At 43.2% G+C, this 27,186-nt stretch overlaps 1 protein-coding gene across 1 annotated transcript in view; it reads right to left on the bottom strand.

The window, feature by feature from the left end:
- Positions 1 to 13,006: 13,006 nt before the first annotated feature.
- The window catches only part of TTLL5 (tubulin tyrosine ligase-like family member 5), a 235,864-nt gene continuing 221,684 nt past the window's right edge, over positions 13,007 to 27,186 (bottom strand). The window contains exons 34-35 of the mRNA XM_014531193.1: positions 17,706 to 17,788; positions 13,007 to 13,494 (exon numbers count right to left, since the gene is read on the bottom strand). Of these exons, the coding sequence (XP_014386679.1) occupies positions 13,373 to 13,494; positions 17,706 to 17,788 (205 nt within the window). The 3' untranslated portion in view covers positions 13,007 to 13,372. The remainder of the gene's footprint in view (positions 13,495 to 17,705; positions 17,789 to 27,186) is intronic.

The raw sequence follows: 27,186 nt of genomic DNA, 5'->3' as shown, positions 1-27,186 counted from the left end.
AGTGGTAGTCACCTCCTCTTAACGCCGAGCTTGATTGGAAAGTGTAAGTAGCTGCTCCTGGAAAGGAACCTCAAGAGCATCCTGGCAGCCAGGACTGGGTCACTTGAGGTGTCTCTAAGAATCACCTTTCAAAGCCCAAACCACTTGTCCAGTCGTGTCACAAGTGGGCAACAGGGCAGTGTGCAGGGAGGGGTGCTTGTGGACGGCAGAATGAAAGGGATTAACAATGGGAGAGGAGCAATTGGTGGCACAGCCAGCCCCATTCTCAGCTGCTCTGTCTTGGATTTGGAGCACGAGGTGAAGCTTAAGGCTCTGAAACTATAGTCAAGGTCCTTCTTGCTCTGGGCTGACTAAAGCAACTGAAATACCCTGGAGCCCGACACCTTCCCAAACGGGGCGAAAAGCAAGTGAGGCCAGGCCCAGGGACAGCTGCGGCCCCAGGCACCACCGTACTTGGAAGTGCAAAGAGCTACAGGCAAAGCTGGGCGCAGGCATCTCTCCGCCCGAGGACCCTGCAGTCCACTGAGCACAAAGGAGGCAGTCAGATGTTTGTTGAATTAATGTACAGGAGGCACTGAATCAGTATTTATTAAAGAATTTGGCTAAGAAATATAATTTCACTGCTTACACTGAGGCTTTTTGTTTTATTTCCTACCTTTTAAGATATCAACTAATAACTCTTTTAAGGGTTGAGATATACACCACATACTAATAAAATTTACCTACTTTAAGTATAGAGCCCAGGGGTCTTTAGTGTAGTCACAGATTGTGTCACCATCACCACCATCTACTTTTAGAACATTTCATGACCCCAAAGAGAAACCCTATGCCTAATAGCAGTCACTCCCCGTTGTCCCTCCTCGCACCCCAGCCCGGGCAGCACTAATCCCCATTCTGTCCCTTTGGGCTGGCCTATTCTGGACATTTCACACAAATAGAATCATATAAGATGTGGTCTTTTGTGACTGGATTTACTCAGCATTACGTTTTCAAGGTTCATCCATGTTGAAGTATGTATCAATACTCTATTTGTTACGGCTGAATAATACTCCATTGTATGAAGACATCATATTTTGTTCATTCACTATATGATAGACAATTAGGCTGTTTTCACATTTTGGCTATTGAGTAATGCTGCTATGAACATTCATGTACAGCTTTTATGCAGACATTATGTTTTTATTTTTCCTGAATATATATTTAGGAGTTTAATTGCTGGGTCATATGGTAACACACTGTTTAACTGTTTAAAAACTGCCAAACTCCTTTTCCAAATCATCACACTATTTCACATTCCACCAGCAATGCCCTCGGGTTCCAATTTCTCCATCTCCTCACCAACACTTGTTATTACTTGTCTTTTGATTACAGCCATCTAGTGAGTACTAAGTGAATCTCATTGTGCTGTTTTTGTTTGTTTGTTTGTTTTTGCATTTCCCAGATGCTTAATGATGCATCTTTTCAGGTACTTATTGGCCATTTGCATATCTTCTTTGGAGAAGTAGCTGTTCAAACTCTTTGCTCATTTCAAAATTGGATTTTCTGTCTTTTTACTGTTGAGCTGTCAGAGTTCTGTGCAAATTCTGGGTATGCATCCCTTGCCAGACATGATTTGCAAGTATTTTCTTCCATTCTACGGACTGCCTTTCCACTTTCTTGATGGTTCCTTTGGAGCACATAATTTTTAAATGTTAATGAAGTCCATCCTATTTAATTTTTGTTGTTCTTGTGCTTTTTGGTGTCATATTCCTTAATACATAGAGATCTACGCCTATGTGTTCTTTTGGGAGTTTTATAGGTGAGCCCTTACATTTAGATCTTTTACCATATGGAGTTAATTTTTGTGCACAGTGTGAGGTAGAGGTGCCCAACTTAATTCTTTCTCATGTAGCTAACCAATTGTTCCGGTACTACTAGTCTCTTCAATCGCAAGTTGAAAAGACTATCCTTTCCTCACTGAATAATCTTCGCACCTTTGTTGAAAAGCAACTGACCATACACGTATGGATTTACTTCTGGACTCTCAATTCTATCTCATGGAGCTATCCCAAACTCCATTGTCTTGATTACTTTAGCTTTGTATTCATAGTTTTAAATGCTGTTTAAAATTCGACTCACTGCTACCAGGCTTCAGTTCTATTCTTTTTGGAGAATCTCAGCAAAGACCTGAGGATAAGGAAGCTTTTCTTTAAACCAAACGGAGATCATTAACAACCTCTCTCCTTTTATAAAGCAGCTGTAGTGTGAGCAAAATCTTAGGAAAACAACATAGGTGAACAGAATTTGCTATTGTAATAAAATTAAACTTACAATAAGTTCTTCTCAATAATCTGAGTATACATGATCATTCTGCTACAGGATAACCAGGAGCAAATGGTAAATAACTCATGTGGGTGAATGTGGGATATCAAACACTTATACTTAGAGCAAATTTATCATTTTAACTAATAAACACATTTATAGGGTTCTTTTTTTTTTCCTCTATGGCTCATTTTTTCTTCCCTCCTCACTTGTAATGACCTTTCTTCCTGGAAAATGGGGACTCCTGTGTGTTCCTGAAACCTCCATCTAACAGGCACCCCACCCCATGGAGTAAGAGCGAGGTCTGGCAAACTCAGGTCTAGGAATGGCACTTCCATGTGCAGCCGTCAAGAAGCCGGGGGAGGGGCTGCAGAAAGGTGCCGGAGCCACCCAGCAGGGGAGGAGACCCTGGGGGAGAACCTGTTGCAACAAACTGATAAATGCTTCTCAACATTCACTCCCGGTCTTCCTCAAGTTGGAGGGGAGGCAACGTGCCCAGCCACAAGACTACCTCTGCAGACTCCCTGTTGCTAGGGAGAAGTGGGCCTGGGATCCAGTGCTGGTCAATGATGAGTTAGTTGGAAATGCCAAGCTTCCAAAAAGGCTTTTTAAAATGTGGACGGATTTAGCAGGCATCTGTCTTTGCCCATCTTCCCAACCCCCCCCCCCCCCCCGTTCATGCCTGGAACACGGACACAATGCCAGTAAGAACAGCAACCACCTTATGACCAAAAAGATGAAAGTCAATGCATTAGGGTTAGAAGGCAGGAGAGAGGAGTCTAGCTGCTTAGCTATGTCTCTGCAGAGCTGCACTAGCCTTGGACTGCCTGCCTCCAAACTTCTTGACATGCAATAAAAATAAATCCTTTACCCACTGACTTTTTTGTTTCTGTAACCTGCAAGGTATGTTCTCCTAAATTCAGTGGTCGGCAAACTGTGGCTCGGCAAACCGCGGCTCACGAGCCATATGCGGCTCTTTGGCCCCTTGAGTGTGGCTCTTCCACAAATCCCACAAAATACCGACTTCTGCGCATGGGCCACGAAGTTTCAATCGCACTGTACGTGCGCGCCCGCACGTGGTATTTTGTGGAAGAGCCACACTCAAGGGGCTAAAGAGCTTCATGTGGCTCGCGAGCCGTGGTTTGCTGACCACGGTAACTAATCCAGGGTGATTCCTAACCCCTCCTACCTTCTATCTTCAGCTCCACCCTCCATGCAGAGGGCTTCGTCCCCATCTAAGTACTCTCAGGGAGCCTCTCCACTAGAGGGAAGCTTTCCACCTGGCCCCCCATGCCTTCTAAACTCATATTTCTCGTCTAGTGTATTCGTTTGTGCGCGGCCCCTTTTCCGCTAACTACTGTTGGTCTTAGCCTCCAGCAGTACTCCATTCATGGAGGGGAGGAGGCAGAAGGCCAACCTTGATTCTATCCTCCCCTGCTCAGGTTTGACTCCATGGGAAAGAGGGGGAGTTAAATGGCTGGATTAAAGGCAAGCCAGCCTCACCAGCATTCGCCCCTCACACCTTGCTGAGCGATTAGATACCACCAGACACTTCAGGCTCCCGGCTGGAGAGCTTGGTCACCAACCACTTAGCTCCATGAAGACGGGACGCTGGGGACATGGAATCACCATGAGAGGCCCGGAGTTCTGATATGAGGAGACCGCCCAGCAGGCTCAGATAAAGCTGCCTGGATTGGCATTTCAGCCCCGCTCCTGACTGTGTGGCTTGGACAGTTACTTAACTTCTCTCAGAGATAACAAAGCCACCTACTTTCGCAGGGTTAAAGAAGATAAAAAGTGACAACTATACAGTGCCTAACACAGTCCCCAGCCTGTAACAAGTGCTCAATGAAATGCGGGCGACTGTTATTATTTAGGGGTTAAGAGCCTTTGAAGTCAAGTCTAGATTCAAACCTGTCTTCACCACCTGCCAGTTATGTGAACTTGGGCCATTTCCTAGTCTCTGCGCCTTAATTTTGTCTTCTCTAAGCGAGGAAGGTAACTCACCCACTCAATCATAACTACCAAAGGCAGGCCTGTTCCACACCACGTTTTACACTCAACCCTGGGCAAATGAAGGCGAATTACAAGGACCCAGTCTCTGTCCTCATGTAACTTACAGTCTTGTGAGGGCGACAGACAATGATGGAAAATCACAAGGAACTGTACTGAATGCTACAAAGGAGGCCTCTACATGTCTCAGTGACAGGGGAACGTGCCCTCATCAGAGAGGCCAGAGGGAGGAAACGCCCTGGAGAGCAGGGGAAGAGCATTCCAGGGGAACGGCATCTGCAAAGGCTCTGTGGGCCCACGGGCCCGTGGGGAGCTCAGAGAGGGCCAGGATGTAAGTGTGGAGACAGCCTGGGGAGGGGAGTGAGGTGGTGGAGGTGGAGTGAGGTAAGGAGAGAGGACAGAGAGGCAATATATGACCTTTTGTCTAGTTTTATCATTATCTTAAGAACAATGGTTAGCTTTTAAGAAGGGCTTTAAGTGGCGTGTGCATGCGCATGTCAGACACAGGCAGTGTGCATTTTGAAAAGCTCACTCCGCAATGATGTGGGAATGGAAAGGAGGAACACCAGAGGTGGGAAGGCTTGATGCCTTAAGAAGCCAGAATAGCAGGTGCAAGTGAGAATGTCTGGTGACTTGAGCTTGTTGGGAAATATAACCCATGTTTTAAATCAGAGTTAAATCCATGATTATCAGTTTTTGGGTCAAGCTGAGGATCGTTTCCCCCCAAAAAGGGGCACAAATGCAGTGCACTTGATGTTCTGTACAGTTTCAGGGGAGTCATAGGTCAACTGAGGCCACAACCATGGGCCACAGCTCTTAGGTCAAACCCCATGAATCAGGCAAGGCAGCTTGATAAACTCTGTGAATGCATCACTTGGTTTTACTGGTACCTCTGTCCTGAAGCTTATACTCTGCTTCTCAGACCTCCACTCTCTGTTCCCTCATCTCCCTATCCCTGTACCAAATGTCCTGAGAGGATGATGACAAGAGATCAGTTTTCCTTGCCCCATGAATAGGAGCTGCCTGATGACCAACAGAGCAAGGAAAGGTCTTTGTCCCTTTCATCCGTCCGATCCTTATTAAAAACTCCATCTCTTCTCTTAGTCACGTAATTGGTTCAAGGAGGAAGCAGATGAAAACAGTGAGTTATGCTCTTTTCATCCTACATTCTAGAATTCGTATAGAAGTCAGGTATTGTTACTAATGTTGACAGTGTGTATTGCTCGATGGCCCTGAATCTGAAGTCAGAGTAAGAGGTAAGGGTCGAGAGAACTTTAGTTTTGTTTTTGAGAACGTTGTAGATTAACCATTTTACGTGAAGCCAAGAAATAGATTATATTCCACAAAAATTTTATGCATGTTATGTATTCTTTTCTTTAGGGCTTATAGTACAGGTAATGAAGCATTTGGAGAATTGCTAGGGATTCAAGAAACATACAGAATGTAATCCTGCCCTCAGGGAGGGTGTGGTCTTATTGAAGAGACAGTTCACCCATGAAGTAAGTGGCAAAATACAATAAAGTGATAAACTTTGTGACATAAATTCTAACGCTCTAGAGATTTAAAAATGGCAAGATAAATGCGGCTATAAAAATAAGGATAGCTGCAGGAGACAAACTTAACCAGGTATTTAGAGCCGCAGTCGCCAACCTTTCGGACCTCACGGACCACCGAACCGGTTGGCGACCACTACTTTAGAGGATAAGAAGGATTTGCCTATGTGGACAGGTGTCAGCAAAAGAATAACCAAAGACAGAAATATGATAACTCACCCACTCATCTATTCAATCAGAATTTCCGAAGTCTCTACACTATGGTCTGGGCACTGTGCTAGGCTCAGGAGTTTCAGAATCAAATCAGACCTCATCCTGGTCTTCCAGGGAACTACAGCCTAGTGAGGGAACAGTCAGGTAATCTATAAAGACACTAGAGTGTTGTAAATGTCACAGTCAAATAAGTTAATCCCAGCGTTCCACTGGAGCACAGTCCAAGGCATCTAAACTGGATTGGGAGTGGGAATGGGGTACGGTTAAAAAGGAGAAGTGGAGGACAAATAGAATTAGCCATATTGGGGAGGAAGGGGGCAAGAGGAGGTAGATGGTGCCTGGGCAGAGAGAACGATATGTAAATAAAGGGACAGAGAGCAAACATGCCATGTGATGGGTGGGAATACTGCTTTGCTTCCACAGGCTTCACAGGAGATTACCTCTGCCACCTGCTTTCCAAAGCATATAGGTGCACCTTCAATCAGTAACACAGAAGACCAGGCATCTGGGCCCTTGCCTGAGAGCACAACTAGCTCTGGTCAAGCAGTCAACTAGAGAAGTTACATTCAGGGCTGCCTAACACACATGCAATCCACCCATTCCTCTACATGACCAATAGCTTATTTTTGGATTATGCTGGGCCACAAAGGACTTGGACTATATTAGTTGTGTCCCTCAAAAAACTGTTTTCTTTTTTTTTAAATCTTCACCGAGGATATTTCCCCATTGATTTTTAGAGAGTGGAGGGAGGGGGAGACACACACACAGAGAAACATCGATGTGAGAGAGACACAGAGATTGACTGCCTCCCACACGAGCCCCAACCAGGACCGGGATCAAGCCTGCAACTGAAGTACGAGCCCTTGACTAGAATCAAACCCAGGACCCTTTAGTCCGAGGGCTGATGCTCTATCCACTGAGCCAAACAGGCCAGGGCCTCACAGAACTGTTTCCATTGACTTGCACTGTAAGAATGTGTTGCTTTTGTGTAGGTCGTGAAGAAGTAGCCCTGTGAAACCCACTGCTACATTGGCTTGTCGAGGGCACCATTGCTTCATTCAGTGTCCTCTGTACAAAGTATGTAAAATACTTCTTATAGAGTAAGAGCTAGGAAAAAACTTAATTTTCCTCCAGAGTATTTCTTTTTTAAAAATAAGAACTACCTACTCTGATTTATCATGCTTCCCTTTTTGTCCTGCCTATTAGGAGACTTAGAACCAAATTTAAACTCAATTATAATACTTTTATTTGGCCTTATATTTGAAAAAATGTGAAGTATTTGGCCCTGATTTTCTCTTTATACTTTATTATTTTACTAGAGGCCCGGTGCTTGGATTCGTGCACTGGTGGGATCCCTCAGCCTGGCCTGCACCCTCTTGTAATCCGGAACCCCTTGGGGGATGTTGGATAGCCAGTTTCGGCCGGATTCCCGCAGGCCCGATCCAGACAGGAGGGAGCCCGATCCTGTGCGTTGAGTGTCTGTCCCCTGGTGGTCAGTGCACGTCATAGTGACTGGTCCGTCGCTTAGGCATTTATATATATATAGATTATTTTATTGCATGTGGTTTTACATTTGAAGACTTTGTGCAACTACGATCCCACCTGCAGAAAACCACCAGAAGTGCGTAAGTTGGCAGTTTTGAGTCACATAATTCAGCCGCATAGCAGCAGGCTGGCATGGCAGAAGGCAGCAGCCTTCCTTCAGCTTTGCCCCCCCGCCAGTGGCACTTTGCTGGATGAATGACTGCAAAGTATTCTGCTTCCGTCTTTAAGCTGAATGCTAAGTGGAGAGGAACAGTCACACAGAGAGGCCGAGTTCTGAGTGTGGCAGCTGTTCACCTGGAGGACAATGGGAGCCAGCAGCTCAGGGGACAGCACGTGGCCTGGTCAGAGGGAGGGGCTGACAGACTTGCTACTTAGCCACTAGAGCTACTAATCACCCCAAGTAAGGTTGCAGGTTTTCAAGAGGTCTGCTTCTTGAGAATGTTTCTTCCCCGTGTTTATGAAAAATAACTGCTTAACAGAGCTGACCTGAGGGTGTCTCTTTTCTTGATAACAAAGGCTATTTGGGACAACTCAAATTCCCTGCATAAAAAGAGGAGGGTAAGTAATGTACACATGCATGACAGTAATTTCTATCTGAGAATAGTAGAAAGGATGAGAAAATATAAAACAAGAGGCCTGAGAGGAGTCATATTTCTAAGACAGCGTTGTGGTTTTGAAAATGTCAAATTCCAATATCTGATTAATAACTATGAATAATTCATTACCTAATAAATTTTACAGCTCAACCATAGTTAAAAAAACACAACTCTTGTCAAATTCCAAAATATCTTCATATGGGCTTGTCACATGTCTTAATTTCTGCAGGGAGTAAATTCAAAGTGAACGGGAGGGGGGAACCTCAGAGTCACTTTTCAGTCCAAAAGACATAAAAACAAGTGATTCCTCAAACAGATATAAAACAAGTGATTCCTCTACCTAACAACAACAAACACACACATAAAACCAGCACAGCAACTTCCAACCAGCTTTTTTTCTTCACCACATCATCTTACAAACAGGTTGGCTTTCCAAATTCTATCTCCATTTTATACTGGGGATATATGCTATGCTTTACTGATGCATCTAGGGCAGCGGTTCTCAACCTGTGGGTCGCGACCCCTTTGGGGGCCGAATGACCCTTTCACAGGGGTCGCCTAAGACCATTGGAAAACACATATATAATTACATATTGTTTTTGTGATTAATCACTATGCTTTAATTATGTCCAATTTGTAACAATGAAAATACATTCTGCATATCAGATATTTACATTACGGTTCATAACAGTAGCAAAATTACAGTTATGAAGTAGCAACAAAAATAATTTTATGGTTGGGGGTCACCACAACATGAGTAACTGTATTAAAGGGTCGCGGCATTAGGAAGGTTGAGAACCACTGATCTAGGGACATCCCACACATCTAAGCGCTTCCTCTCTGATATCAGATCACTAGTTAACCTGGATTTGGGTTTCAAGAGGGAGGGCTCCCTGATACCTATGGAAGCCCCAATATCAGTACCTGTAGGTTTGAAGGGTGAGAACAAAGAGAGTAACAGAGAGACTGCTGTTTTACTTTGACTAGTGATGCTCTTTATTCTGCGAACTTAAGAGAAACTGGATCTTTTTCTTTATAAGCATAATGAGAAGGAATAGAGGGTAAATATCAAAGCCATTCATGCCAACAGGCAATATTAAGTCATCTTTCTCCATGCCCTGCAGTTACACACCCACACTCTGTGGGTCCCAGTTCAAATTCGACAGATCAGACAAGCGGAGTTGTAAACATTTCCATGTGCAAAACTCGCCTTTTCCAAAGACAGGCATGGCTTAGCATGTCGCCTTCCTTCTTTAGAACTTTTAGGCACAATTATGTCCTCAGGATAAAAGGATGGCAAAACAAAGCTATGTGCCTATAACAAACATCTCATTGAAACTAGCAGCAAAATGAGATGAATAACCACAGAATAGACACGATAACTTGTAGTGATAAGACTCACAGAGTAAGGCAATGTTATGCTGGTTACTTGCCCAGTTCAGGACTACAAGAATAAACAGGACCTTTTTCCACCCAAAGCGAATGGGTACGACACAGGACAGGACGAATCTGCTACAAGATGCAGTGGCAGGTACAACTCTGACAATCTAGGCTGCCAGGAATTTTCCCCAGGAGGTATATGTGCTTCTGTAATAGAAATGTAACTTGAGAAAGGGGCAGGCACTTCCCTGTCTCTTTATAACAAAGTAGTAATTGTTAACAATTGAAGAATCATCACTCCTCTCTTGGGACTTTGCCAGCTCAGCAAGAGACAATATCAATTTTCAGATGTTATCTTTCTCAGTAGTCCAATTCTTAATGCATTTCAGAAACAGAGCCCCCCCCCCAACCCGCCCCGCTTTAAGTCAAATGAACGCCCTTTGGGTGGGTTCTTAGAAGTACCCCCTGAGGTCTCCCCAAACTAAAAGCCAGTTGCTTGCTCCCCCACTCCCAGGTTGTTCAGCTATGCTGGTTTTGTTTCTGGATGTAGAAACAGTTACTAAACGAAAGAGGCCTCAGGACAGGAAAGCTTGAAATTTCAATGGCTGGCAGCCAGGCGATTTTGCCATGTAGAGGGATCCACATCCTTCTTGTGTGGCCGCAGCCAGGTTGAGGCTGGCAAAACACACTGTTAAAACATCATGGGTGTGACAGCCTATAATGAAGGAAGCACTGTGACCAGTTGCTGGAACTAGGTGATACAAACCTGACTGATTCAGGGTTTTTCCTGGTTCCTTACCCTGCGAATTAAAGCCATTCTTCCTAGGGACGTCTGCTCTAAGAATATACCTGGTGGGTATGGTATGGTGAAGTCGGTGTGGCCTCAGGAGATGAGAACTAGGCTTGGCAGGGAGAAGCTGATTTCGGTCACAGGTCCCTGGGAAGGGGGTCACCGCATGTCATGCAGGGTCACAGGGAAAAACACCAATGTGGTCAGGAGACAGAGGCAGGGGCGAGGGAACGTCTAGGCCAGGGCCGTATTTGGGGTTTCCTTGGGAAAGGCAAGGAAGGGCAGGGTAAACAGCTGAGGACTAGCTAGTCTGAGTATTCTGGTGGGCTTTGGGCTACAGGCCTCTGGCTGCTTGGTACCCAGCCCTGGAGGGATTTAGGGCAAGGGAAATTTTAGCTTGCCCTGTGAGAATTCTTAAGGAGGAGGTTGGAATATAAAGTTGGGATCAGTTCGTTTGCATATGAAAGGCCTGCTCCTGGGCAAGCTGTTATTGTCTTTAGGAATTAGCTAGGCCTGGGAGGGGTAGTCTCCCTGGGTCTGTAAGGCCCCCCTTCCCCCATGCCAAAGCATCAAGAACATGGAAAATATAATTGGCCCTGTGATATACAGATGCCGAATAGACAATACAGAATCTAAGAAGACACAGACAATGTACGTATTAAAATACTGACACTTGCCAGGGGCAGCTAAGTAGGGGTCTTTAGTCCCTAATATTCTTCAGCACAGCTCCCTCTATTCTTTGATAGGGGCAAATGTTTTCTCAGCTTTGCAGACCAAGCTGCAAACACACTTGAATCCTCTAAGCCAGTGGTTCTCAACCTTCCTAATGCCGCAACCCTTTAATACAGTTCCTCATGTTGTGGTGACCCCCAACCATAAAATTATTTTTGTTGCTACTTCATAACTGTAATTTTGCTACTGTTATGAATCGTAATGTAAATATCTGATATGCAGGATGTATTTTCATTGTTACAAATTGAACATAATTAAAGCATAGTGATTAATCACAAAAACAATATGTAATTATATATGTGTTTTCCAATGGTCTTAGGCGACCCCTGTGAAAGGGTCATTCGGCCCCCAAAGGGGTCGCGACCCACAGGTTGAGAACCGCTGCTCTAAGCTAACCTGCCGGCCTCCCTTAAACCCACACAGAAAGAGGTTTAGGACTGGTTACAGCTGGTGATGACTTTCATTTGTAACCGTGGTTGAAGGGGCCTCTGCCCAGGCAGTGATTCAGTCTACGATGCATTTACACAGGAAGAAAGCAGGCACTCCGGTGATGGGCTGTGGACTGTGGGGCCTGCCTCCTCACTCTGTATGTAAACTACGGCATCTCCCTGCCCAGAGAGGCAGCCCACTGCCTCTCCCTGCATTACGCTGTGCGTGGGAGGCTGGACTTCTGAGGGCCTCTGACCCACTCTGTCTTCTGAGTCCATGCACTTATCATGTGCTCTCACCCCTTCAGCTAATCACAAAGCCCAGCATCACCCATCCCTACTTATGTGCATAGCTCAGGCTGCATGGGGCTGTTTGCAGCAGCAATTTAAGTGTTGAAGGGTAGGCTCTTTCCCAAGGCTTCTTTGAAGATGATGCTATTTTGCCATGTAATGTTCTGGGTGGACTGTAAAGGATACTAATGAAATAGGCTCAAGGAAAGTGATATTATAACTGTGGCAGGTCCAAGTCTCCCAGTCCTGGAAATGGATGGACATGAGTACTTCTTGGCAGGCCATCGGTTTGGTTTGGAGCTTGATGTCACATTCATTCTTTTGGCTGCCAGTCTCCTGAAGGAAATACTGACCTTCTCGCTTCAGTTTTCTATATTTTCTTAGTTGTTCATCATTGAACGGACTGCTTAGTATCAGAATTAAAGCACCGTTGGCTGAGTATTACTGATAGAACGCTGGCTGTTTTCAGTTTCTCTGGTACATTTTGGTAGGTGACCAAGCCGTGGATTTGGTGTTCCCTTCTCTCCCCTCCTTCGTTTTTGGAAAGAGTTTGGATGGGCTGGGGAAAGACATCTGAAGCTTTCTGATCCAACGTAAATGAATCCTGTGGTGGGTAAATACTTTTCCTCCCTCTTTTGCTCTCCTGGGGTATTTGGATGAATAATGCTTCTCAAATAAGTTTATAAATATTCCCCTAGAGGTAAGAAGAGTATTAAGCTCATAGCAGGTGTGCCATTAATGCTTTAGAGTGTAGGGTAGAGCAAAGAGGAAAGCAATCATCAAAACCTTGTGGTGTCATAGAATTTTCTGAAAAGTTTGGAAGGCCACCGCTGTGAACAAAACATTGAGTGCAGCGCTGGCGAAGTGTGGACACAGCCTCACAAGACCAAGTCAGGCCAGTCCTTCAGTGTAGAAGCTCATTCTGGATGGGTGGTAGGATGGGGTTTATGGTTTGTTTTGCTGCCAATTATGGCATATGCTTATCTTAACTCAAAATAAAGCATCATTAATTTAAATGACCTCACCACAAATTTAAAAATTGTTTTGTTTTTTTTAAATTTTAATTGGTCCCTTTTTTGGTCTCCCATTATCTGCAAGTCTAGTTCACAATTAACCCAACTCTAGTCTAGAAGCCTTCACTAATAAATAATCATGCCACTGCAATTTGATCTACAAATATTACGTTTTTCAGTTTATTCTGTTACATTTTACTTGTAATTCAATTATGGCTTTAGTGTCTTTCTTTGATTGGCCTTGCTGCCCCCATATTTTTAAACAAAAGCCTCTGTAATAACAAGGAATTTATTACTGCCACAGCGCCACCTACTGGGGGGCCATTACAGAAGCAAGATAGTTGTAGCTTAACTTTGACCCCACAGTTTATTTAGAGTCCTTCTGAGCTTTGGTTTTATAAAATCCCAATTTCCTTGTCATTTTGAGAAACTATAACTTCTTTTGATAGCTACCGAGTCTCTTGCTGCAGCATAAAATCAGCAAGTTAGAATAAAAAAATATGCTCTTACTGTTACCTTAAATTGGCCCTGACTTCACCGACTTTGATTTTCTCTGTCCTATAATTGTAGCAGGGGCTCCAGATTGTGTGGGCAAGGGTTTGGATCTGGCGAAAATAACCTGGGGAGCTTCCAAAGATCCTGAAAAATGTAAAAAAATCCCTATTTAACACTTTACTTGATCTTGGCTGAAAGGACAAGAGGTAAAATCTAAAACTAGGATTTAGGGCATCAACGTTCTCCCAGATGCTGCCATCCCACTTCCTACCAAACACCAAATCCATGCTCACTTTCTTGCTTTCCAACAGCATAACAGTGGGTAACCAACCCACATTCTTATCCCTATGGCTCTGGGGAAAGAAGAACTTCTGGGGAGCAATAAAGGGCGCAACACACTAAGGCAGCGGTTCTCAACCTGTGGGTCGCGACCCCTTTGGTGGTCGAACGACCCTTTCACAGGGGTCGCCTAAGACCATCCTGCATGTCAGATATTTACATTATGATTCATAACAGTAGCAACATTACAGTTATGAAGTAGCAACGAAAATAATTTTATGGTTGGGGGTCACCACAACCTGAGGAACTGTATTTAAAGGGCCAGAAGGTTGAGAACCACTGCACTAAGGCAAGCATCTCAAGAGCTTTATTTATTTTTATTTTTAATCTATTATACTCCAGAGATCCACCCAGGATATTCAACAACTATAGAATGCATGGTGACAAAAATAAGAATCTGATGGTGAAAATAGCTCATTCCACTGAGAGCTGCTAGGCAAGTAATTTCACTTGGAAGTTAAAGCGATTTCTAGATCTTTAGGGTTTCAGCTCCACTGGGTTCACTTCATAGTAAAATCAGTTTTTTTTTTATCTTGTCTCACAGAGAGACAGTGAGGTGGGCAGGCAGAACCACACTGATGCGCTGATGCCGCATCCTCATGCAAAGAGCATGAAGTTCAAGGGCATTTTACCAGGACCCGAAATAACAAACATTTAACAAGAACACTGCTTCTCGCTTCTTGTAAATAGAACCCACCATTGGTTTTCAAAAGGTGGTAAGGTTTCTTCTATCAACTACAGACCATTAAGAGCTTAAAACAAAAACCAGAAGAAGAAAGAAGAGGAGGAGGAAAAGGAAGAGGAGGAGGGGGAGGAGGAGGGGAAGGAGGGGGAGAAGGGGAAGTGGGGCGGGTAGAGATTGACTGCAGGACAGGACAGGCGCAGGCAGAAACTGAGGGGCAGCACTGAGGCAGCTGGTATGGCTTCAGACCCCTACAATAATGGTAGCTGACATTATCGAGTCAGCATGAGAGAAATGTGAGTTATCTAATCTGCCGCTCTGCTATTTTAGTTCACCATCGCCACTTCAGAACTCAAGAACACCGTGGTCATAAAAAAGGAAGGCATTGGCTTTGGCTTTGAGCCAAAGGCCTTCACTACAGCTTCCTTCTCAAATTTCCAAATTTGCTGACTCTATACCTTCCCTTCCATGGCCTGAATATACAGAATACATGGCCTAAGGTAAGGAAGTTAAGGGAAAACATTCATGGGACATTCCAGGCACTCCGCTAGGAGCTTTCACATTCACTACCTCATTTAATGTTCATAATAAAAATGTCACTGTGCCACCATCTGTACAAAAGGACTCTGAGTTTTTTTCAACAGCACTCTGAGATGAACGACTATCTCATTCAGACTGCCTGAGAACAAAGCCACTCAGCTTTATGGCCTGGTTGGCTAGACTTGGAGAAGGGTTAAGGGACCAGGGAATAGACTTTTGCTATATTCAGGGACTCATTAATAACCATGTTAACCAACTGAGTTAACTGGATCAGATAGGGGTATAAACCTTAAGAGCCAGTTTAGTGATTCCTGGGTAGGCACAGACTTCCCAACTATGAGAGAGATGTGTAAATTTTTTGACTTATTATGGGGCTTGTTCTCCCTTCTTGTAGGTTTAAAGAAAAATGTTTCTAATAGCAACTTAACCTTTTTATAGGTCACCCTTCTGAAACCCCTTTTAAATCTACACGATATAGAAAAACATGATTTTAGTTGAAACAATGAAGTGCCAGGTAGTTATTTACTAGCTGTATAAATAACTCTAATAGGATTAGTTACTACTGTTATACTAAGGTAAAATGTTTATTGGGAAGTATGGAAATGTCTGAACCTATTACATCAGGTACACCTGTGTTTTCTGAAGGACCAGGACCATCAGAAAAGCCATAGAACAGAAACAAGTTCAAGGGACTGTAGGGGCCAAGAGTCATCTGGTGACAAGAGCAGTAAATAGGCTACCTAAACAAGGTGAGCAGAATATATGCTTATCTGACGTAGAAGGGGGAGAAAGGTAGCTATTAGAATCCAGGGAGAAGTGTAAGTTCTCTTTGCTCTGTGGTTTTATGCTGATATCAAATTCAGTATGAAGGCTACAAAATCTTCCAAGTAACTTCAACAGTCAGTAAATATTAACTCATGATCAAGATGCTGAAAGTTTGACCCACCTGGCCCCTCAAATTTCCACCTTCCTCAGGCTGAGTGCATGCCAAGAGTTCAGTTCAGTACTTAACTTATCAATTAGACTTGCAGATGAAATAGGCCAGGTTCTTGGATCTCCTAGGCTTTGTGAACCTCTCTAGTTTCAGATTTGAAGAGCTGCAGGGGCTCTAACCGCTGTACTAACGAGTGCCCTTCCAACTAGACCATGATTCTCTGAGCCACACACTCTCAGTCCCTAACAGTTCCAGGCAGAAATTTTATTTTCTTAAAAATAATTACCATGTTCTAATAATTCTTTTTTCCCCCCGAGGGTAGGGCAAGTTGATGCACATCAGCTATTTCTTGAATTCAGGTTCTAAGATTTTAAGTGCAGAATAAAATCTTTATACTTTTATATTATTACCTTACCTGGGTGTAGTTTCAGAATCTTTATATATCGCCTCATTTAATCCTCGTAGTAACTCTATGGGATATATGTCATTATCCCCATGATACAGTCAAAGAAACCTGGCTTCTCAGAGATCTTGTAATCATTTTAAGGTGCGTTATGTCAAACCCCCGCCCCCCCTCCCCGCACACACACACATTCCTTGATGGCTCCCGACTGCTCTTAAGACCAAGCTCCCTGCACGGCTCATAAACTGCCCCTGCCACCTGCCTTTTCTCTTGCCACTCCCTGCTCATGCCCCAGTCCCAGCCACATGATGGCTTCCAGAACACAGCTTTGCCCTCTTCCTAGACCTCCTTCCACCCCACGCCTCCCCTCTCCTGGCTGACCTATTCATATTCAAACCTCAGCTTTGGATGTTTCTTCCTCTCAGAAGCCCTCTCTCTAAGAGCTTGGGCCAGGTTGCTTGGGTTTAAATACAGCCCCACCATTTACTAGCTGTGAACCTTTAGGCACGTTTCATCATCTGCCTGTGCCATTATTTCTTCAGCTGAAAAATGGGGAGCACAGTTCCTCTATTACATGCCTGTCTGTGAACAAATGAGTTTTACATACAAAGTGATCAGAACTGTGCCTGGCACACAGCAAATGCTCAGCCAGTGCTGTCTGTATGATTCCACTCGTCCCCGTCCCTGGCTTGTATGGCCCTGAGCATGCTCCATGCTGACTGTTCTCTCGCCCTGAGTCTGTGGGGTCCCCCACAGCAGGGACTCAGTGCCCATGTATGTACCTCAGCGCCCAGAATGTTACTTTTCCCACAGGAGGTGACCAATAAGAAATATGTGAATTGAAGTCAAGTGGTTTTTCTTCCACTTTCCTAGTTACTTGTAAGTGCTCTTTTATGAATTATTACTCACAGAAAACTCTCTGTGGACCAAGGTCGCCTAACTCCTATGTAGGTTCCCACACTGAGAGGCTTTGGGCCCTCAGCACCTACCTGGCAAGAGACCATGACATCAGCGTGACAGGCCTCAGATCAAAGCCCAGAGCTCTCGCTCTGCATCCGAGCACGATCTGCTCCCGGCCCCTCAACTTTCTGAGCCTCAGTTTCCTCCTCTGGGGCAGGGGAGCAGGAAGACCTAACTCACAGGGCTGTCGTGACGACTATGAGAGATACCACACGTGGAAATACTAGGTAACAGTGAAAACAGTCAAATACAGGCATTTTTTTTTTTTTTACTAAATACAGCAAATCTGATAGGATCCTACCGAACTGGGAAATTTCAACTATCCCAACTATCCAAAAAACCATTCAATCCCAAAGTGTCAATATCATTTTAAAGAGGAATGTATCAAAAATGCCATTTGCCAGTGCATGGAAAGCCTGAAAGCCCACGGGAGCTCTCTCCAAAGGCAGAAGAGGGAGGGTGCTGATCCCAGTATCCTCCCTGCTGAGCCAACTAACCTGAGGAGTTGGCGATGGGTACGACTGCAGCAGAGTTAAGGCTGCTCTGGACTCCGTTCGGCTGCCCTTCCGTGGTGGACCCTCTGAAACACAAGCAGTTGGTTAGACGTGTAGACAGAAAAGCAAGGTCAAGTACAGGCCCTCCAATGGCTTGCTTCTTGCTCTTGGTGCTCCCTCTCATGTGGCTCATTCTCTTGCTTTATTTCAAGACCTTGTTGAAATGTCCTCTTACCAGAGAGGGCTTCTATGCCCAACCTATCCTCTCCTTCTGAAATATTACATATTTTAAAGTGATTGTCCATCTCTCTCCACGGAATGCAACTTCAAGAAAGCACAGGCTTTCATTGCTGCTGTGTCTCCAGTGCTTAGAACAGTGTCTGGCAGCTAATAAGCAATCAATAAGCATCTCTTTATTGAGTGGACAAATTAAATTCCTGGTACTAACTTGAATAAATCATAAAGAAACAAAAAGACATTAAAAAAAAAAGCAAGTTTCATTAGAGCAGTGGTTCTCAACTGGAGGAGCGAGGGGGGACAGATTTTGCTGTTGCACCCCACCGCTGCATAAGGGACATCTGGCAATGCTGAAACATTTGTGGCTGTCACAACTGTGGGGCCTATTGGCATCTAATGGGCAGAGGCCAGGAACGGTACTAGACATCTCCTAAGGGCACTGGAGAGCGCCCTCAGACAAAGCATTATCTAGCCCAAGATGCCAATGGTGTTGAGGTTGAGAAGCCATTATACAGAGGCACCTCCCCTCATGCCAACTTTAACAAGAGATGGGATAGAGCAGCGGTTCTCAACCTGTGGGTCATGACCCCTTTGGCGGTCGAACGACCCTTTCACAAGGGTCGCCTAAGACCATCCTGCATATCAGATATTTACAGTATGATTCATAACAGTAGCAAAATTACAGTTATGAATTAGCAACGAAAATAATTTTATGGCTGGGGGTCACAACATGAGGAACTGTATTTAAAGGGCCAGAAGGTTGAAAACCACTGGGATAGAGTATATTGGGTTCCCCAGCCATGTCTGAGAAAGTCTATGACCAGCTCAATGCCCTACAGACCATTTCAGGTCTCCCTGCAGTCCTTTTTTTGGGGGGGAAGGGGGGGAGGTGTTTACAAAAATTATAATTATGAAATTGTATAACTGGTTGCGTAATATCTGTTATCCTTGCTAGATTATTTGTAAATTCCATACAGAGATTGTCTCAGTCTTATACAAAATTGTACCCATAGTGCATTTTGGACACCTTAAGTATTTAATAAATTTTTTTTGAAATAATCTGACCCAATGTCCCATAAATACACTTACTTGTTGGATCCATCTACCTTGATTTTAGTTGATGTGTAAAAAGTTTAGATGGGAGATTAAAGTTTCCATAGGCTCGGTTCTTTCTTTGTTCAGCAGAATCCAATCCCACCCTTAGTGCCCCCCTCCCAGCACTGCTTTTCCATCCATTCATTCACACACAACATATTAGGCATTCCCTGTGCTCGGTACCAGTGAGGAGGTAGACACCATGTGAACACGTAAGTTATAAACTGTGTGATAAATGTTAAGGAAAAGAGTACAAGGTGCTAAAGATAATGAAATGGGGAACCAATTCAGATGGCAAAGGGAGTGGTCAGGGATGATTGTTTTGCTGTAGGTAGACACCATGTGAACACGTAAGTTATAAACTGTGATAAATGTTAAGGAAAAGAGTACAAGATGCTAAAGATAATGAAATGGGGAACCGATTCAGATGGCAAAGAGAGTGGTCAGGGATGATCGTTTTGCTGCCTCGCCCCACCGCTGCAGAAGGGAAACCTGGCAATGTTGAGGAAGTCATATTTCAGCAGAGTCATGAAGTTATGAGAAGCATGATCCCGGGGCAGAGAGGGGCTTAGGATGTCCTAGGAGCCTTTAGAGACCAGCAAGGTAAAGGGAAAGTCAAGCAGCGCTTGACAAACTTGTCCATCATACAGCGTCCAGGGCCTTCGGTTGGAGCTGCTGATGCAGTGAGCTCAGATACAGCCTGAGAACGCGGGCTCTTTACAGCTCCCAGGGAAGTCAGGGAAACGCTGGCTAGTGGGTAGAGGAAGGTGGGATGAGTACCACTTGGAGAGTCTGGCAGAGGCTTAGGTGCCCAGGTGGTCCCTACACTGCTGGTGGAGACAGGTCCCTTGAGAACACACCCCAATCTTGATGCAAGAATCACTCTGCCTTATATTCCACCCCCGCCCACCCCCACACCACTAAGCTGTGGTTTGGTCCCCACCCGCTCTTTCCCACTTGCCTTTTGAGGATGCCACAGAGCCCAAGAGGAGAGAACCGAGTGCAGGGCTCCTCCCTTTCCCACAAGCTGCACCCTGCTTACCTGCATGGGGAATGCCTATGCGTTTTATTTCAGCTCCTTATAGACCCCCCACAACCACCCAGAGCATCCACAGGCTGGTATTTGCTCTTCCAGGCCCAAGCGAAAAGGGAAATGTTCTGCGGGGCCTAGATGAGCTCTTTCTTTTAGAGAAGTTAAAAGCCTTTAGGGTCATTCACCTGTGTGAGCAGCAGCTGAGTAAAAAAAAAAAGCCCGGGACTGGTCTCAGTTTCACAGGGACACCCGAGTGTCAGCTGTAAAAGGGAAGCAAGGCCCTAACCGGTTTGGCTCAGTGGATGGAGCGTCGGCCTGCAGACTGAAAGGTCCCAGGTTCGATTCCGGTCAAGGGCATGTACCTTGGTTGCGGGCACATCCCCAGTGGGAGGTGTGCAGGAGGCAGCGGATCGATGTTTCTCTCTCATCGATGTTTCTAACTCTCTATCCCTCTCCCTTCCTCTATGTAAAAAAATCAATAATATATATATATATATAAAAGGGAAGCAAGCCGGCCAACATTTGGGGGTCAGAAGAAGAAATAAAGGCCACACAGGAGATTCGGAGGTTCGACCTAGAGAGTTCATGATCCCCAAACTCTCTCATCTTCTCCCTCTGCCCTCTAGAACGGCCATCCTACCCTGCGCCCTCACAAGCTTTCTCCTGTTTCTCACACAGTCTCCTGACCCCATGCCCCCTCTGTACCCAGTTCCACCTCCCTCCACCCTTTGCCCTGTCAACTCCCATCACAGGCCTAGCGTCACCACTGATTCATGTGAACATTTCTAGGGACTCTACTGTCGCTAGCGTAAGTCCCACTTCCACAGCCACCCAAGAGGAAATTCTGAGTGAACTTTTCCATGAAAACATTGGTACACAAAATGGTTTGGGTCTGTTTTTACTACTCTAGGCACATTATGGGTAAATATGCTTTTGTTGTGATGATGTCATTTCCTTAGGAAAATACATTTCAACTTCTGAACAGCCCACTTGTAAACGAGAACCTGAAATACACTTTGTCTAGAGCAGTGGTTCTCAACCTTCCTAATGCCGCCACCCTTTAATACAGTTCCTCATGTTGTGGTGAACGCCCAACCATAAAATTATTTTCGTTGCTACTTCATAACTGTAATGCTACTGTTATGAATCGTAATGTAAATATCTGATATGCAGGATGTATTTTCATTGTTACAAATTGAACATAATTAAAGCATAGTGATTAATCACAAAAACAATATGTAATTATATGTGTGTTTTCCTATGGTCTTAGGCGACCCCTGTGAAAGGGTCTTTCGACCCCCAAAGGGGTCTCAACCCACAGGTTGAGAACCGCTGGTCTAGAGCCTGCAGTGAATTTGCACTTGCTAATCTGCTCCTGCACCGGTTCTTGGCTGCTCTCCTGGGAATACCTGTGTTTTAGGAGATACACAAAAAGGTGTGTATGCGCTTCCTAAGTTGCCTCTAGGTCAGTTACTGTGTTTTAACATCAGGATAAAAGGGCCTACCTCATAGGGTTGTTGCAGATTAAATGAGATGATGGATGAAAAACACATCTTAGCACAGTGTCCGATATTATATTAAGGGCTAAATAAACATAATTTCTAATTCTTACTTAGGAATATCGACAATCTTTGTATTCCCTATAAGTTTACTACACACAGAAATATTAAATTGGATGATTCACTGACTCCAACTCAGTTTGGACTATTAGTGCTAAACTGTAGAAGAATGACTGCAAGACATTCAGATCTGAACGTTAACAGCAATTTGCTATTAAAATCAAAAGGTAATTAAATGGCAGCCTACAAGACAGAAATCTCAAAATTATTCTAAAAATCCTTTAGGAAGAAAGGTCTCATTTGAGATTCAGAAACCAGCTTTTAATAAATTTAACACACATTTTTCCTTCCAGTATCAGAATGAATCACTATTTTTTTTTTCAACTGTGCACCAAATGAGGCACTTGGCTCATAGCAAGGGGCCGTGCTGTGTAAAATGCATGTGTGAACAGGAGAATAACACATATACAGGGCTGCTCTTCCTCTGAGAGGCTCATGGGAAATGAGACTGATTGGAGGAACAACGCATCTCCTGTCTTCTCCTGAGTGCAACATCAAATGGAATCAGCCACTTTATTGAAACTGTACTTTCTCTTTCTCTCTGAATAGCCGAATGTGCAAAGTTAAATGTGTGCTTGATGCAGCTCCGTGACCTGCTGTTTTCTGATCACAGTTCGTATGGAATAGAAGAGGTGGCTAATGATGGACTCGGAACCACCGGAGTTGTGAAAGCATCAGAGTTTTACAGTGAGAAATACTGAAAAGGTGGGAGAAAGGTGCCATTAACTGTACATCATACAAATCCTATCTGCGAGCATGAGGTGTGACCGTCTGGTCCTGTCAGTGCTCCTCCATTGCTCTTCTTGGAGAAGGTGCAAGTCGTAGCAGATACACAGTGTCAGATGTAGTCCAAGGCGAGCGTTAGAGGCTCAGTACAATCTCAGCGGTGGTCATGGGCTCAGAGAAGGGTCTGGACTGTTTGTTTAGAATTGTCAAAAGCTGCTGAAGGGCAGGCTTCCTGATTAGCGGAGCCACTTAAAAACTGAGGAAAGAAATGTGGCCATGCATGGTAGCAACAAAGAATTAGAAGAATTCCATGAACAGTGACAGCTCTTCTTCTTGGGACATGTTCAGAGCCAGCACCTGAAGAGCTTCCTTGAGTATTAAATGTACACGTCCTATCCCAGACTCCAATTCTCTCGCTCCATTCCCATCTACCCCTCTTGCTCTTCCATTCTCCCGAGCCTGGCACGGGCACTACGCCTCCGAGGAAGGGGGAGCAGCCTTCTGGGCCTTCTTCAATAAAGTATTACAAATAATCTCTCTATAAGCCGAACGGTGCCTGCATCTATCATTTTGAAAGATTGTTTTGAGTGCAAGTCTCTACTTAGGGAATACAAGTTGATCAAATAGCTGGCTAGGAATTCCACTGGCATCCAGACCAGACCACACCGTACAGTGGCCTACATGACGTACCATCACCGGTTTAGGTGGGTTATAATGAACAAAATCCCCATCATCCCTTTTGCTGGTAAGGCTTCTGACAGGCTTTTTGGTGAACCTTTAGCTCCTTTATTTGTGGTTTCCTCTGTTCTTTCTTCCCCCCATTATTTTGATCAGTGGAAACTTTTCTGAAAGTGATATCCTTTCTTTGAGACCTGTTTTGTTCATTACTTCACAAGGGTGACTGTGGTTTGGTGCTATATTGCTTCTCTCTGGGTTCTTTTCAAGGCTTTCCACGTCTCTGACACAGGAGTTCTAGCTTTCTGTTTCAATGGTTTAGTGAACGTTTATCTTGGATTCATGCCACCACATCAAGGGTGACCTTTCTGTAGAAGGAAGGACCCACAAAAGGAAAAGACTCAAGGTTTTACAGGAAGCGCAGAGCTAGCCATGCTGACCTCGCCAGGCCTGTGGCAAACAGACATAGTGGCATCTGTGAAGGTCCTGAAAAGAACCACCCCATTTTTATAAAATACCCGTGACAACCAACCTCTTTCAATTCCCAAAGGAGAGAAGAAATCTCAAGGCACCAGTTAAAGAACTGGATTCCAAAGAAAGAACACGGACTTTCCTCACGGATTAAGTATTTTACAGCTTTCCTTGCAACACACCTACGTGCACACAGACGTATGTGTACCTCCTCCTTTATCTATCAGTCCAGGGATTACATATATAGGGTGTCCCAAAAAATGTATACACAGTTTAACAGCTGATAACTCACTTTTCACTTCTTTTCAGGTTTTTAATACTTTCAACAATGATGATTTAAAAAAAAACAACAACTTAACTGTGTACACTACTTCCCCCATAAATATATTTTTTAAAATTAATTTCAGAGAGGAAGGGAGAGGGAGAGATAGAAACATCAATGAGAGAGAAACATTGATGGCTGCCTCCTGCACACCCCCTAATGGGGATTAAGCCTGCATCTGAGCATGTGCCCTGACCGGGAATCTAACCGTGACCTCCTGGTACATAGGTCGATGCTCAACTACTGAGCCACACTGGCTGGGCTCCTTTTCAGGTTTAACTGATTTAAAATAATGGGTGAAGACAGACTAAGCTTTGAACAACAAAAAATTATTCTAAAGTGCCACCAGACTTTTACTTATGGGGAATACATGAAAGATAAGGTTTATGGTACAGACCAGCAACAGCTGACAAATTGAGGGCACACAAATACCGAACAAAATGATATTTGATGTTTGCAATTTCATTGCTTCACGTTATCACAGTGCCTAGACCAGAATGTTTGAGAAGAAGCATTGACCAAAAAAGTTATTCATTTCTGTAGATCCTTTTACATTTTGAAAATGAACTGTTTGTTAATAAAGACTGACTTTATAATCATTCAAAGTGAGTATACATTTTTTGGGGATACCCTGTACATTCTACAAATAGAACCTAATATGCTAATCCTTAGCAATAACAATTAGAATATTATTAATTTCGATGTGGTTCCAAAACCAATTCAAGAAATACTTAGTGAAGTCAACTTTTATGGAGTAGTGATGCATAGGATTCCATTTTATAAATATACTACACTTCACGTAATTGGCTATATTTGTCATTATATTCCTTTTAATTCCTAAAATTACTTATATGGGCCTTTTCTCTTTTTTTAATCAATCTTTCCAGAGGTGATCCTCTCTATTGTAATGTTGATTTCATTCATTCCTTCACCATGTATTTAATGAACACCTACTATGTGCCAGACACTGTATGAGGCACTGTTCTCTCATGTACTCCCATGCACGGGCTGTTCTTGGCAATGTCTGTATTTTTATTTCATTGTGATTAATTTACTGTTGTTCCTTTTATTTAACTTCTCAAGTTAAATGATTAACTCATTTTCAATCCTTCTTGTCTTTTTCATAAACACATTAAATTTACAAGTTTACTTCTGAGTGTAGTTTTGGCTATCCCACAAATTTATGTAGTACTTTCATAGCCGTTCAGTTCTCAATGTTTTATGATTTTCATTATGAGTACCTCTTAAACATGAGTATTATGTTCTCTATTTTTTAAAATTTCCAAACAGCCTTAAAAAAAGATTTTAAAATTATTTCTAATTTAAATGCATTTATTGTAGTTAAAAAGTGTGAAATATTTGATACTGAATTTTTAAGTGTGTGGAGCCTTCATTTGTGATATATATAGTATGTGCTGAATTTTTGTTAATGCTCCACATATACCTGAAAAGAAAGTATATTCTCCCTTCTGGTTGCAGGAGTCCATGAATAGCTACTAATGTTTTTCAGATTGAATTGTGACTCATAAGGGCATTGTACTAGTAAAATTTAGGGGACACAATCAGCATTTAAAAAAAACCAGGAAATCCTTGAACTTTCTGCTTCATATACATATAGATATTTTTACTGGGTTGCATGTTAAATGTATTTTTAAAATCACAAGTTGTGGTCAAAAAAGATTAAAAGCCACTTATTAAAGCAAACTCTTACTTCTGCATTTCAAATATTAAAAGTCCTCAGAAATTTGTTTTTGAATTAATTACTCTGATATATTTAAATAAATCTTCCACTATAATGATACTTTGCCAGTTTTTCTTATAATTCTGTCAGCTTCTAATTCATATATTTTGAATTTACAATAATAAGTGCATACAAGTGCTTTTCTTTATTTCTATTAATACTGTTGGCTTAATTCTATTTTTAATCTATTGCTATACTAATTTTCCTTCTAATTATTATTGCATGGTTTATCTTTTTCCAATCCTTTGCCATTCTGTGAGATTCTACTTTAGGTATGTCTCTTTTAAGCAGCCTATAATGGGACATTTTAAAAAACGCAGTTTGATGATGTATTTTTCAATAGACGAGTGTAATCTGTTAAACATGTATTGTGCTTACTCATATATTTGGATTTATTTTTATCATCTTAGTTTTTGTTTTCCATTATCATTCTTCCACCCCCACCCTCCTGCCTTCCACTGGATTCATAAAATTTTTACATTCCCTCCTCTCCCCCTCTATTGGTTTGAAAGCTACAGAGCTAAATATAACAATTATTTAGTTCTTGTTTTCCTAAGAAAGTGTTTCTGTCTTGCCCTTAAACTTGACACAGACCTATAATACCTTCACTATCCGCTGACTACTCTTGTCCTTGAATGTGTTTTATTTTTTTTTAAAGCAGACCAACAATTATTTTTATAGTCACTAATACTCACTGACATTCTATAAAATGGTTGTACTTCACTGTTTCATGTTATCCAGCACTTGTGTTCCCTTTTATCCTACAGTCTTCGCCAATTCTTTCAACTGAAGGCCATGGTTCCTCTTGGACTTTAAATATTTCAAATTGTTTTTATTTTGCCGTCTCTCTGGAATGACAGTTTAGCTATGCATAAAATTCTAGACTGAAAGTTGTCACTTGAACACTTTAAAGTTGTCACTTGAACGCTTTAGCTCTTGTTTTCTGCTGCCTATTGTTGCTGGAGAGAAGCATGCTGGTATTCTGTGTTCCTACGGAGTTCAAGTGAATTTTCTCTCAGGTGTACTAAGACTTCCCGTTGTGCTTCATGTTCTGCAGTTTCACTATGATGTGTCCAGAGGTGCATTTATTTTGGTACATGAAATGTATTTTTTAGCTGAGGACTCATCTTTAATTCTAGAAAATTCTCTTATTGTTTTTTGAAGTATTGCTTGTCCACCTGTCACTCAGGCCTCTCTACTGATACTATCAGGGTCAAATGTCATGTCCCGCAAGACACTCCTATTAGATACATAATCTAACATGTACGACCATTTAAAAATATTAATTTCATCTGTAAGGAATTCATGTTCTAGTTGTTGATTCTGTTGGCAACCTTTCTTAGTATTAGATTATTCATGTGTTTTGGAATTTTGGTTTGCAGGCTCATTTGGAATAGGAATCATTTCCCCTTGCTGCTCTACTTATCTCGTGCAATCTGAAGATTTTATAGTTGCCTCCACCCAGCCCCCCTGGCCCCAGACCAGATTTATGATGGTATTTTGGTGCCTTTGCCTCAGTGATTTTTAGAAGCCCAGGTGAGTTCTGAGACATGGACAGTTACAAG

This window comes from Myotis brandtii, unplaced genomic scaffold, assembly GCF_000412655.1.
Source record: "Myotis brandtii unplaced genomic scaffold, ASM41265v1 scaffold793, whole genome shotgun sequence".
Classification (NCBI taxonomy): domain Eukaryota; kingdom Metazoa; phylum Chordata; class Mammalia; order Chiroptera; family Vespertilionidae; genus Myotis; species Myotis brandtii.
Note: the sequence above shows the minus strand (reverse complement) of the source record. Positions and strands in the feature narration are given on the sequence as shown.